The sequence below is a fragment of the Athene noctua genome, chromosome 2, assembly GCF_965140245.1.
Source record: "Athene noctua chromosome 2, bAthNoc1.hap1.1, whole genome shotgun sequence".
Classification (NCBI taxonomy): Eukaryota; Metazoa; Chordata; class Aves; order Strigiformes; family Strigidae; genus Athene; species Athene noctua.
Genome location: NC_134038.1, coordinates 105,522,486 through 105,534,511, shown reverse-complemented (window position 1 = coordinate 105,534,511; position 12,026 = coordinate 105,522,486). Strand labels below are relative to the sequence as shown.

Genomic DNA, 12,026 nt, shown 5'->3' with positions numbered 1-12,026 from the left:
AGAAATACGCTCTGCAAGTATGAATGATAAAAACAGTAGGAATTCACCAGACAAGAATATGGTATGTGTTTAACAGATCCATACCAGGCTGTTCTTTAAACAGAATGCTAAATTAAGTAATGCTTTATTTAAATACTCACCACACATCCTTGAGCCACAGAGTATATTAAGATCACAATAAAAATACACAAAATGGTACGGATTTGTATTGTCAGGCACCCTGGAAAACACTAAAGAAGAAAAAAAATATTTAAAGATTTAAAAATTTCTTTTAAAGTGTTATTTTTTAGCAGTCTACAAAAAGAAGTGGATGAGAGATACAGAAATTTTATCTGCACTGCAAATTATGAAACAAGCATGAAGTTATTATTGTGTTCATGTGTTTTAATGGTAATTGCATTTTGGGGGGTAATAAATGTGTAATTATTATTACTATATTTTTCACTGTAACTAAAACTCTTTGAAAGGTTAGTAGGATATCTGCTTACAATGCAAATAATAAATTAGGATGGCATTTGATTTTGTTCTCATGGGGAAAATACCCAAAGCATCTTCTGCCTTGCAAATTATCAGCTACAAATAATTATCCAATAGAACATACTGTGGTAGAATAGAATTTTGGATTGGTATTTGTGTCTTCTATGCCAGGGTAGTTTTAATTGTCAGGACTCATTAAAAATATTGAATTTGTCAGAGCAGAAAGAGCAGTAGAGAACAAAAATATCTGGTGTAATGGAGTCTTGTGAATCTTTTGCTCATCTCCATTTTTACCCTGATTTCATCACTGTGAAGTGTGAAATGCTTGCTGCTGTGAGCATATCTGAAGCCAGTGACAGAAGGTGAGAGAGGAAGGATAAGTTTGTCAGGCTCTAGTACTTTGCTTGTTCCAGTCATACTGATCTACTCTGGTTTCAGGGAAAGCTGCTTTCCTTCTTTTTTCCCCTTTCATTAAGAATGTTTGGGGCATCTATTATCTACTGGATCCATGATATGTACAGAACTTCATCAGTGACTTCAAGGGGCAAGAATCAATTCTAGGAAACAACCAGATTTAAAGTGGGAACAATCCTGTGTCCCTTAAAAGAAGGGAGTTCAGTCTTGTCAAGGCTGGATTTGACAAGGTTGAATGGAGCAAGCAAACAGCTAATTTTTGAATGAAAGTCACTAGTTCTGAAGAAAACTGTTCACTTCATTGGTGTCATCAACATTAAAAGGATAGCATCCAGCAGACAGCAAAGTACCCACAGAGAGGGGTTTCTGTGGCCTTGGAACAACAGAAATCATGTATTGAAACTTTTCCCCTTCATTTCATATATGCAAAGATATTTCCCCTGTATGTGTGACCATGAATTAAAAGTTTGAGATAGTTATAGGTGGATAAATTTCATCTGGACTGTGAAACATAAGAGTACAGCAATTACAGAAAAAACATCCCACATGAGTGATCTGCAAATACATTATGGCTTCAGTACAGATTAAGTCCATATAAATGTAGGTGGGGAACAACCAACATAATTTCAATAGTAGATTTATAGAAGCATAGTATGGATCTGAGTTAATTTGCTATACCAGAAACCAGCTTAACTATTAGTCAGCATCAGTAAAATATATTGGGATACCTGAGGTATGTCACCTTTAATAAAACAGTAAGTATATTGTAGAACAAAAACCTCAAATTGTAAGAATCTCACACTGAAAAGCTGTGTCTCAAGGGACGGGATATAGCAGTGTCCAAAATAACACTATGATAAAAGAGATAGACTATTTCTGCATTTATTCATTGCTGTCATACAGTTCAGGTTGGAAGGGACATCCAAGGGCCCAAAAGTACTGTTTGCCATGATCCTCAGGGCCATTTTTGCAGAGCTGGTCAGTCCCCAGCCTGTGTCATTGCAAGGGCTTCTTCCTTCTCAGGGCCTAGACTTTGCATTTATCCATGCTGTATTTCATAAGTCTCCTGTTGGCCCATTCAGCTAACCTATCTAGGTCCCCCTCAGTGGTCATCCTGCCAGTGTGTTGGCTGGTCCCCCAAAATTGGAGTGACCTGAAAACTTGACATGAGTATACACCATGTCCTTCTCCGGGTTGTTGATAAAAATGTTTAACAGGAGAGGTCCCAGGATAAACTTCTGTGTTACCCCACTTATTAATGGCTTCCAGGTAGGGTACGACCATTAACTGCTAAACTCTGAATATAATCATCCAGACGCTTTTTTACCTATGAAGCTGTCCGCCCAACTAGACCAAAATCCTATGCACACATGAGGTGGAACATGTGTGTTTTTATCCATACAAATAAAAAGCAAAATAATAATTTTGTTTGAAGGAAATATATATATTTCATTAATTCAGTTTGCAATCAAAAAATTATCTACTGCTTGTTAAAGAGAGAATTGCCATAGTTTGAACATAAGACTGCATGGTTAATAGAGACAAAGCAAAATGCAGATTCAAAGACAGTGTGTCCTCACACATTGCACAGACTTTTTTTTGTGTGTGGTATGTATATGTTCTAAACATTGACATGCTAGGCTATTGGGCTAGAAAGGAAAATAAACCTTTAAAAGGTAAGGTATGAGACAGATCTGAATTAAAACTTTGGCTGATACAAGATTTATACTTCTGACTTTTGGTCATTCTAAGATTGCAACTGCTCTTTTATGATAGCACAGCATTTTGGGCATAATTTTCTTTGTTTTCTTTTATTTGTGAAATTTTTATTAACTAAATAAGTAGTGTCAGATCCCCAAAATGCTGGGTAACTGGTACAGTAAAACAATTACAGTGGTTTTATGAGTGAGGCATTTGATGTTGAAGTATGGCGAAGTTGAGTTAATTGTCCAGTGTAAAATAGCTAATAAAGTACCAGAAGACTGATGAAAATAGGGAAATGACCAGTTTAGAATTCTATATTCATTATACATAGTATATTCGTTATCTTTTATTTATTACATAAGACAAATTTTCACCACAAAAATTCAAACTGTGACATTCTGAATATTTATATTTCTTTATTTTTCTAATGCTGGGTTTGATTCTGTAAGGTACTGAATTTTCTGAGGAACCTGAAATAAATTCAAATTCTGATGACTGCCAAAACAGCTGGAACAAACCTTAATTTTGCACTAGCCCAGGCAAATGGCATAAAGAGGAGCAATTTCCTACAAGCTTCATCTGTGTTTCTACGATCCATAGACAGAAGAACAGATTATAAACTACTGTGCCTTTATGAAACAAAAGGAGATAATAAAAATTATTGTGTAATATTATAAATAAAGATCTGCTCTCCAGCAGGTACTCTGCTAATATACTATTTGTGTTTTCATGAAAACAATTACCTTCCTCCTGCCAAAGGGCATTTTTTCTTAACTAAAAATTAATTTGTACTAATCAGCAAAGCTAGTTAAATGTGTAGGTGTTTGCTGCTGATATTTGTGTGAAAAAAATAAATTTAGATTAAGCCGCTACAATTTTTTTTCATCAGAAAATTAGTCTGTACATGCTTTATTCTGATCTGGCAGACCTACTTCTCTCCTACAACAACCAAATGTCCTTCTGCATCATCACTGTTGTGAAAATGTAATGCAGGAGAATTAATCATTACTAAAGGTTTTGAAAAGGCCAAGGGTTGCGTGTGCAAAACATTGTGCTTTACCATCAAAACAGCTGCTGCTTTGGCAGGAAAAGTTTTGAAAACAGAGGGGAAGTTAGCAGGACTTTACACCCAGATACCAGTTGGAATGGAAGGGAGAACTAGCATGCTCTGTAGACAGAAAGGAGAAAAAGTCAGGTTAAAGCAGTTGTTTATCTGAACACTAGAATGATTCAGTAGCTAGTGGCAGGTGTTCGGGGAAGAGTTACAAAAAAGACAAAAAACATAGCATTAATTGTACTGAATGCTACACTGCTGTAATGATTACTCATGTAAAAACTCTACTTTGAGGTGAATCATCTTTGGTTTTGAAGTACCTAATACATTACTTAGCAATAAACCTGAAAAGCACATAGATTTCAGACTCTGAATCTGTGAAGCATGTGCTGATGGCTTCATATTCCAAAGGACAAACAAATTATAGCCAAGGAAAGGAAGAATAGTAATAAAATCTTGAATCACTTACTTGTACTCGTGTGACATGTAGGTACATAATACAAGCCACTAGGAAGCATATGCAGAACACCAGGAGAACAAGAACTACGGTACTCCTAGAATCAAAACACAATAGAGGTAAAGCAATGCAACTCAGTAACAGATGCAAACAAAAAGAACAGACATTGTTCTGAAATGGCATTTTGGATGAATTGTGGAGGATCTCCCCCTCACCCTTGCTGTAATACTGTCACAGAGGAAATTTCAGAGCGAAATGCACTGCTCTCAAGAATGAGAAATCAGTAAATGTTCTTGTATATGATGCCCACTCTGACCTCAGCAAGGAGATCAAAGCACCTCAAAAATTCAACTATAAGGTGCGACGGGAGAGACACTTTCTAATTGTAGGCTAATGCGGAATATTCAGCATGATGACTCCTATAACTGGAGTGTGTAACCTAATTACTTGGCCTTGGCAGCTGTGTAGCAGCTACCAGACGCTCTTCCCTTTTAATCTTTCCTTCTCAAAGATTCAGAAATCAGAGGTCAGTCAACTCAGTTACTTATGAAGTCAAATAAAATCAGACTAGACTGCGATCCCTTCTTCTAATGAAACAGAACAACTTTTTCAATCTTTCTCAATGGTTAGAAAAATCCTAGGTTTCACAAAGATGCTGTAATAATTCTATTAATTCTTAATCTTCCCTCTACTAATCTTTCAAAATAGGTTTGTTCTTCATGAGGAGTGCAGACCAAGCACTTCCTTCTCCAGAAAACCTGTGTTATTGGAACAGTACCTTATGGATGTGAGCAAGCTGGCAAAAATGAGTCCACCAGCGCTGGTGCTTTGATTTATGCTTAGGGACAGCCTGGCCCCCAGTCATCCATGGAGCCAGGGCCATATGACAGCAGCATAACATGATCTTCACACCTTCTTTTCTAGTCTTGTGAGAACAACACAGCCAGTCCAGAAGATGTGAGCCATGGCTGCAAGCATATGTGTACTTGTGCCCTTGATCATCACTGGGGAAAGATTGCTTGTACAAAGTTTCTAAAAGTTCAAAATTCTTTTGCTGATGAATTTCTCAGTATTTGGCTTTGATTTCAAATTCACTGTGCTGGGCTTGTGTGACAGGGGTTTTTGGTAGCAGGGGAGGGGGCTACAGTGGTGGATCCTGCAAGAAGCTTTTCAAAGCTCCCCCAGCTCCAAGTCGGACCCACCTCTGGACAAGGCTGAGCCGATTAGTGACAGTGACATATGTAAGAAGTGGAACCTGGGAGGAGGAGTGGGAGTTGTGAGGAACATTGTGAGGACACCTGTGTGAACACCGAGGTCAATGGAAGAAAGGAGGAGGAAGGGGGGAGAGGTATGCCGGTGCAGAGACGCCCCTCAGCCTGTGGTGAGATGGCAGGGCCAGGCCCCCACCACCCATGGACATCACCAGTGAAGCCGATGCCCACTTGCAGCCCCTGGAGGACCCCACACCAGAGCAGGTGACTGTGCCTTAAAAAGACCAGGACTCTGAGGGAAGAAGCCCTCACTGACGTAGTTCAGTGCTGGGAGGATTGCAACATGTGGGATGTATCCATACCAGAGCAGCTTGGGAAATGCTGCAGCCCATGGGAAGGACTCAGGTTGGAGCAAGTTTGTGGAGGGCTGTCTCCCGTGGGAGGGACTCCATGCTGGAGCAGGGGAAGAGTGTGAGGAGTCCTCCCCCTGAGAAGGAAGAAGTGGTGGGACTGACTGCACCCCCCCTTTGCCTGCCCCCTGCGCTGCTGGGGGGGAGTAAGCAGAGAAAATGGGAGCAAAGCTGAGCCTGGGAAGAAGGGAGTGATGGGGGGATGTATTTTAAGATGTGGTAATGCTTCTCACTGTCCTACTCTGTCTGTTAAGTGTTGTTGTTGTTGCTAGAGTTTGAATTAAATTGATGTTCTTTTTCTTCCTCTGAGTGTGTCTTTTTGCTGTGACTAAAATGGTTAAGTCACCCCTCTCTGTTCTTATCTTGATTCCCAAGACTTTCGCTTTATTTTTTCCTTCCCGTTCCTGAGGAGGAAGGGGTGAGTGAGCGGCTGTGTGGTGCTCAGTTTCCCTCTGGACTCAAACCACAATATTCATGTACCGATTTCCACCAATACACAAACACAGAAATTTCTGTGGTGTAGTATCTGTATCCAGAATGGGAAAGGTATGCTATATTCTGTCAGTGTGGATTCTGAATACAAGTATTAATAGACAGCAGGCTCCCTTGTGCTTTTAGGGGACTGGCTCATGGTAGTATGTTAAGAAAAAATGCAAGGGACATGACTGCAACACTGTCTTTTATGGCAGCAACAGCCAAAAACTGACAGGAGTGCTGAGTGGGACATTGAGAGAGATTTGGGTTGGCACCAGTAATAAAGGGCTACATTGTTTTTTAAAAGTAAACCCAGCATAAGACATCAGAAAGGTTCATCATCAGGATCTTTAGTGGCTACGCTGCATGTGTGCCTCTATAATTGGACAGATTAGGTTGACAGGAACATAGCCTTACTTTCACCATCTCCATCTGGGGATATAAAATACGTCTTTAGTTGAGAAGCTGTTTTGCTCAGATGATCATATGAATTGTGAGAATGTCAAGTTCATTGTTTTCTGTGTATTTATGCAGCAACTGGCTTTCTTAACAACATTTTCTTGTCTCTAGATTTTGAATCTCCTCCTTGGAATATTGTGATACATGACAAGCACTATTATTATCACTTCTCCCTTTATAGTAACACATTACACTTGTCTTGGCTTTTGCATTCTCTTGTCATACTTATAACTACCTTGGCAATCTAAAGAGCAACTTAAAACTCCAAGTTCTGTGCAGAGGGGAAATTTTCCAATACTTCCAAAGTTTTAGTCTAGCTCATGGTCACAGTGAGAGAAAATCCCTAGAATACTAGTAATTTGGTTGCATGAAGCCACCACCACCAGATGCTAGAAGAGAGAACTTAAGACCATTCAGTGTGTGGCTTTTCTAACTAACCCAGTGATGAACCAGTCTATCTTCATGGCCTTCAGCAGTCATGTTCTGCTGGAGAGCTCATGTGTTTGTCAGATCAGAGCTTAAATAGAATCTCTGTCCAGCTGCTTTTTAAGTGACAGTACATTTTGGAAAGGTTACCAAATACCATACCATATGATTCCTGAAAATTAATTCCAGTTTCAGTTATGCTAATACCCTTTGTCTCTCCTTGTTCGAAATTGCTATGTACTGCAGCTGGGCTTTACTTCAGAAGTAGGTGAAAGAGTTCTTAACTATGCTCCAATTAGTCAGCAGAGGTCATTAGTCTGGAAATCAGATGATTTTTGTAAATGACTTTGAATGCTCCAGCTGAAAGTTATTATAAAATAAATTTAAGTTATTATTATTGTTGTTGTTATTATTATTATCATTAAAGTAAAAAATGTGTTTTTCAAACTTTCAATTAGAAATAATAGAATATAGGAGTAAGCATTATCCTGACTGGGGATTTGTGAATAGAAAAGACCAGAATTTAAAATGAGATTTTCAAAAGCATTATCCTGTGGCCAGTTCTATTCCCATTGAAATCCTAATAATTAGTAAAAGTGAGTGGAGCTTATTTTGAATGTTTCAATATTCTCATCCGAAAAAGTTTATTAATCATAATTTTTATACCTTGAACACAATTATATCTGCTTATTATAACCCCCAGACTTGAAAGTGAAGTCTAATTATTTTTTTATTTAATAAGCATTCACATAGAATTGACAAAATCTGAAGTAATCACTAAATTATATCACTCAACAATAGGCATCAGAGGCCCCCAAATTCATCATGAGTATTTGGTTATGTCTGCTTTAGTGCAGCCACGGTCTGACTGCAGCTGCTATGGAAATGGCCAAACTATGCACTAGGCAGTTTGTATAGTAATAGCACTGATACCAAAAACCTCAATGCAGGCTATAAATTTGGGTTGAAAAGCTGGATGGATACTTCAGTACTTAGTTCCCATTAAGCTCTCTCTATCTTGCTATCAGTACCTGAAGTACCTTGTCCAAAGCCAGCACAAATACATTTAGACTGCAGTAACACCTTTGTTTGTAGTGCATAAATGCTTTAAATAAATTTAGCAGATGTGTTTTTGTCTTCTAAGCACATCCTTCTATCAAAAAAAGAAAAAAAAAGAAAAAAAAAAAGAGAAAAAAAGAAAAAAAAAAGAACAAGGAAGAAGTTGTTTTAAATAAGATAGCAAAATGTGACTTTTGACAAATGTAAGAGACAACAGTTAGACTGAGGTTATAACCATCAGAGTTATAACCATCAGAAAATCCGCTGTTTGAGAAGATATGGACCTGGGTGCTAATTCCCATTCCAATGACATTAATGTTTTAACCTGTGCAGGATGGTTGAAGATGTTCCACTTTGAATTATAATGGCCAAAGACAGAAACTTACTGTGGTATTATTAGAAGGTAGACAAGGCCAAATAAGGCAGCTAGAATTAGTGAAAGAACTACAGCACTGGTGAAATACTCATCCTGAAGCTGGTGGTACTGTTGAAGAAAGGAAGAAATGCAGACAGTGAGCATTTTATACACACCCAGCCACCCACACTTGTCCATTCTCAGCCTAAGCCAAAACAAGCCCCTACCCGTTTTACAAACATACAAATGATCATTGCTTAATTCAAATGAAAAAAAAAAAAAATATATGAGGGAAGTCTACACAACATTTTCCTTAACAGCCTTCTGTTTCAGTTGCTCCTGTTGGCCTATAGCTATTTAGTTTTCACCCTGTAACTAATCAGCTGGGGAGTGACTCTTTATCAGGGAGTGTAGTGACAGGACAAGAGGTAATGGTTTTAAACTGAAAGAGGGTAAATTTAGATTAGATATAAGGAAGAAATTTTTTACTATGAGGGTGGTGAGACACTGGCACAGGTTGCCCAGAGAGGTTGTGGCTGCCCCCTCCCTGGCAGTGTTCAGGGCCAGGTTGGACGGGGCTTTGAGCAACCTGGTCTAGTGGAAGGTGTCCCTGACCATGGCAGGGGGGTTGGGACTAGATGATCTTTAAAGACCCTTCCAACCCAAACCATTCCATGATTTTGTGAAATCTGGGTTAGGCTCAGGCATAAGTTTATCTTTTGGAGCAAAAAGGATTCATCCACTTCAAACCAGGAGGAGGTGGAACTCCCTCCTCCCTCATCACAAAAAAAGGCCAACCCCCACTTGGTGCTGCCTTCAAGGAGTCCGATCAACTCAGCTACTCAGGACAGAACACTAATGGGTGGGCTGGAGGCAGCTGCTAATGAGAGACAGGGGCTCAGTTTTGAGCTGTTAGTGTCCCTGATTCCACTAAGCCACAGTCCTTACAACAGAACACTTTTCAGGGCTGGAAATGCACAAGTGTTTTCTCAGAAAGATCCAAATTTCAATCTCATTTACACCAAAATACTTTCTTATTTTGAAAGAAAACAATTACAATTAAATAATAAATCACTTTGGAAACTTGAAATCAAAGTTAATGCTCAAGACCTTAAAAAAATTGAGTCCAATGTGGCACATAGCTTTCCAACTTGAACGAGTAGTGACATGAAATCTTAGACTACAAAGTGACTTACAGTGGAAAAATAAATGCTACTGCCAAATTAATCCATAAGCATCTCACTTTTGCTTTTTCAAACACATAAATGAAAGTATTTTATTTTTTTCCAATTAAAACAATTTGTATTTACAAATAAAACCCATACAAGGTAGGAACAAACAGCTCTACTTTGTTAGCTTATATTCATGCTTATAAGTCTGGAGTAAGTCCCTGCTTCCAGCACAGTCACTCTGGCATAAGATCACAATCTTATTCCTTGTCCAGAGATTTAAGATTTTTTTAATATTTTCTAGGATTGATGGGATCAATACTTATCAGGCTACATATGCAGAGGGAAGCACCCTCAAGTCATTAACGCTTCTCCAGAGCAGATGAGTCAGTAGGCAGCCACATTGCCACGAGACAGCATTAAACAGGTGACGCAGGTCAGGCAGTCTGGAGAAGCAAAAGGAAGGCCAAAACACAAGATGTTTAACTTTATGGGGGAGGATCTTGATGAGTAGAAAGATACCAATCTTTCTTTTTATCCCCTCCAAGTGCTTCCATAGAAAGAAGGTGGAGATAATATCACCCTCTTAACTGAGACACAGTGCAGAGCATTATTTAAAGATAGTGAATAAATTTAAATACTGTCTAAACCAAATAAAAATCAATGCTAGTGGTTCATGGTCAGTGAAATCACTAAAAATAATTTTAAAACCCCTTACTTTATTTTCACGCTCAGTTTGTTTATACTTCAGGGTAATGAAGTTCAAGTCAGCCATCTCAGACTCAGTTTGCCGGGCCTCTATCAAACGGCTGATGTATCTGTTTACTCGTGTTCCTGGAGTGTTGTATACAACATTGGTAGAAAAAGAGGAACGATTCCTGAGTTTTTCAGAGGCTGTCCTTAATGCTCTCCTCTGTAGCACAGATGAAGAAAGCACAGATTTTATTAACATTGACATTTTTCATTGCTGTTCATATTATCTCAAGCTGACAGTCAGAATGAGGAATTCATTAAGCAGAGCAACTACAAAAGACAGATATCTTATCTATGTGTGATAACTATATTTTAAAAACTCCTTAGCTGAAATCCCAATCTCATTAAAATCAATGAGAAGACCCCCACTGCATTCCAGGATAATCGATCCTCTTCTGCAGAAATTCTCTTCACATACTGATCTGATAGTTCTCTGCCGCTGAGGAAATAATTGGTTTGATCCCAATCAGTGTAACTTTATCTGAAACAATAGTTAGAATTTTTGTCTTGATGGAAGACATGGAGCTCTGGACATCTTTAAGACAAGATAACCAGGCTCTTCATGACACAAGTCTTACTGTCCAAGGCTGTCTAGGCAACAATATATATTTTGAAAAGATAGTTTTCCTTAACCTCTTGCACAATAACTGCAGAGGGTCTGAAATCTCAAGTGTTCCTATCTTTAACTCACCCAAGTGGTTGTCTTCTTAAGACCTCTTGAATATACCAAAATGCATGTGCAGATCCTGAGGACCTGTCCAATAAATTATCAGAGCTAACCTGTGTCTAACTGGGGTTAATTCCGCTGTGCCTATGATAGCACAACTGACAAGATGATCACTGATAGTACTTTTCAATGCAAAGGTTTATCACAGAGTGTATCTGAAAGAGATTTTAGACAATCTGTTTGACTTCAGTTGAGGGCACTGTAAGATAAACCATTACAGCTAGATCTGCACGAGTATGACTGCCCATGTCCCAGCACAGTGAAACAATCAGGGTCTTCACAAAATACTCTTGTAGATGCAGCATTTTTTAAACACAGAGTGAGAAAGATGTAGGCCAGTCTTGAAAAATCAGTCACCTAATGGCTAGCACATTGAGCATGAAGAAAGAGACATTAATTGAATAACCTTTTCACCTCAAAATGGGTCAAGCCTTACTTCCCAGAAGAGTTTTGATACACAAGCTCAGGCAAGTTGTACTGTTTTTATACAGTTAAAGGAATACTACTTTATCTAACATCTGCAGAGTTCAGGAAGACAATTCAAAACATTATGAAATGACAAGTCTGCTCAGGGATAAGGACAACGCTAGGACAACTCTAGCTCAGGATATAATCAGTATAGACTGTCAGCAAGCTGTGACAAAAGCACACAAAATTTCTTTCTTCGGAGCAGTCACTACTTAATAGCCCACTCTTTAAAGGCTATACTACAAAATATCCTTTTAAACCGGATGGTAAAAAGAGGTGGTGATTGTTATTTAGGTAATTCTGCAGGAATGGCAGTTTTCTGTCTTATTCCACAAGAAGTAATTCTCATGAGGTCCCTATCAGTGAGCAAACAGTGGACTGCAGCAGTTCATTAGTTTACATATCTTAA

General features: G+C 38.6%; 1 protein-coding gene across 3 annotated transcripts in view; it reads right to left on the bottom strand.

Moving 5' to 3' along the window:
- The window catches only part of ADCY1 (adenylate cyclase 1), a 172,413-nt gene that overhangs the window by 31,316 nt on the left and 129,071 nt on the right, over positions 1-12,026 (bottom strand). For all 3 annotated transcript variants that reach the window (XR_012633174.1, XM_074899799.1, XM_074899800.1), the window contains exons 9-12: positions 10,388-10,582; positions 8,532-8,629; positions 4,119-4,203; positions 141-230 (exon numbers count right to left, since the gene is read on the bottom strand). Coding sequence is in view for 2 of the 3 variants with exons in the window: in XM_074899799.1 (XP_074755900.1) it covers positions 141-230; positions 4,119-4,203; positions 8,532-8,629; positions 10,388-10,582 (468 nt within the window). In the remaining variant the exon portion in view is untranslated. The remainder of the gene's footprint in view (positions 1-140; positions 231-4,118; positions 4,204-8,531; positions 8,630-10,387; positions 10,583-12,026) is intronic.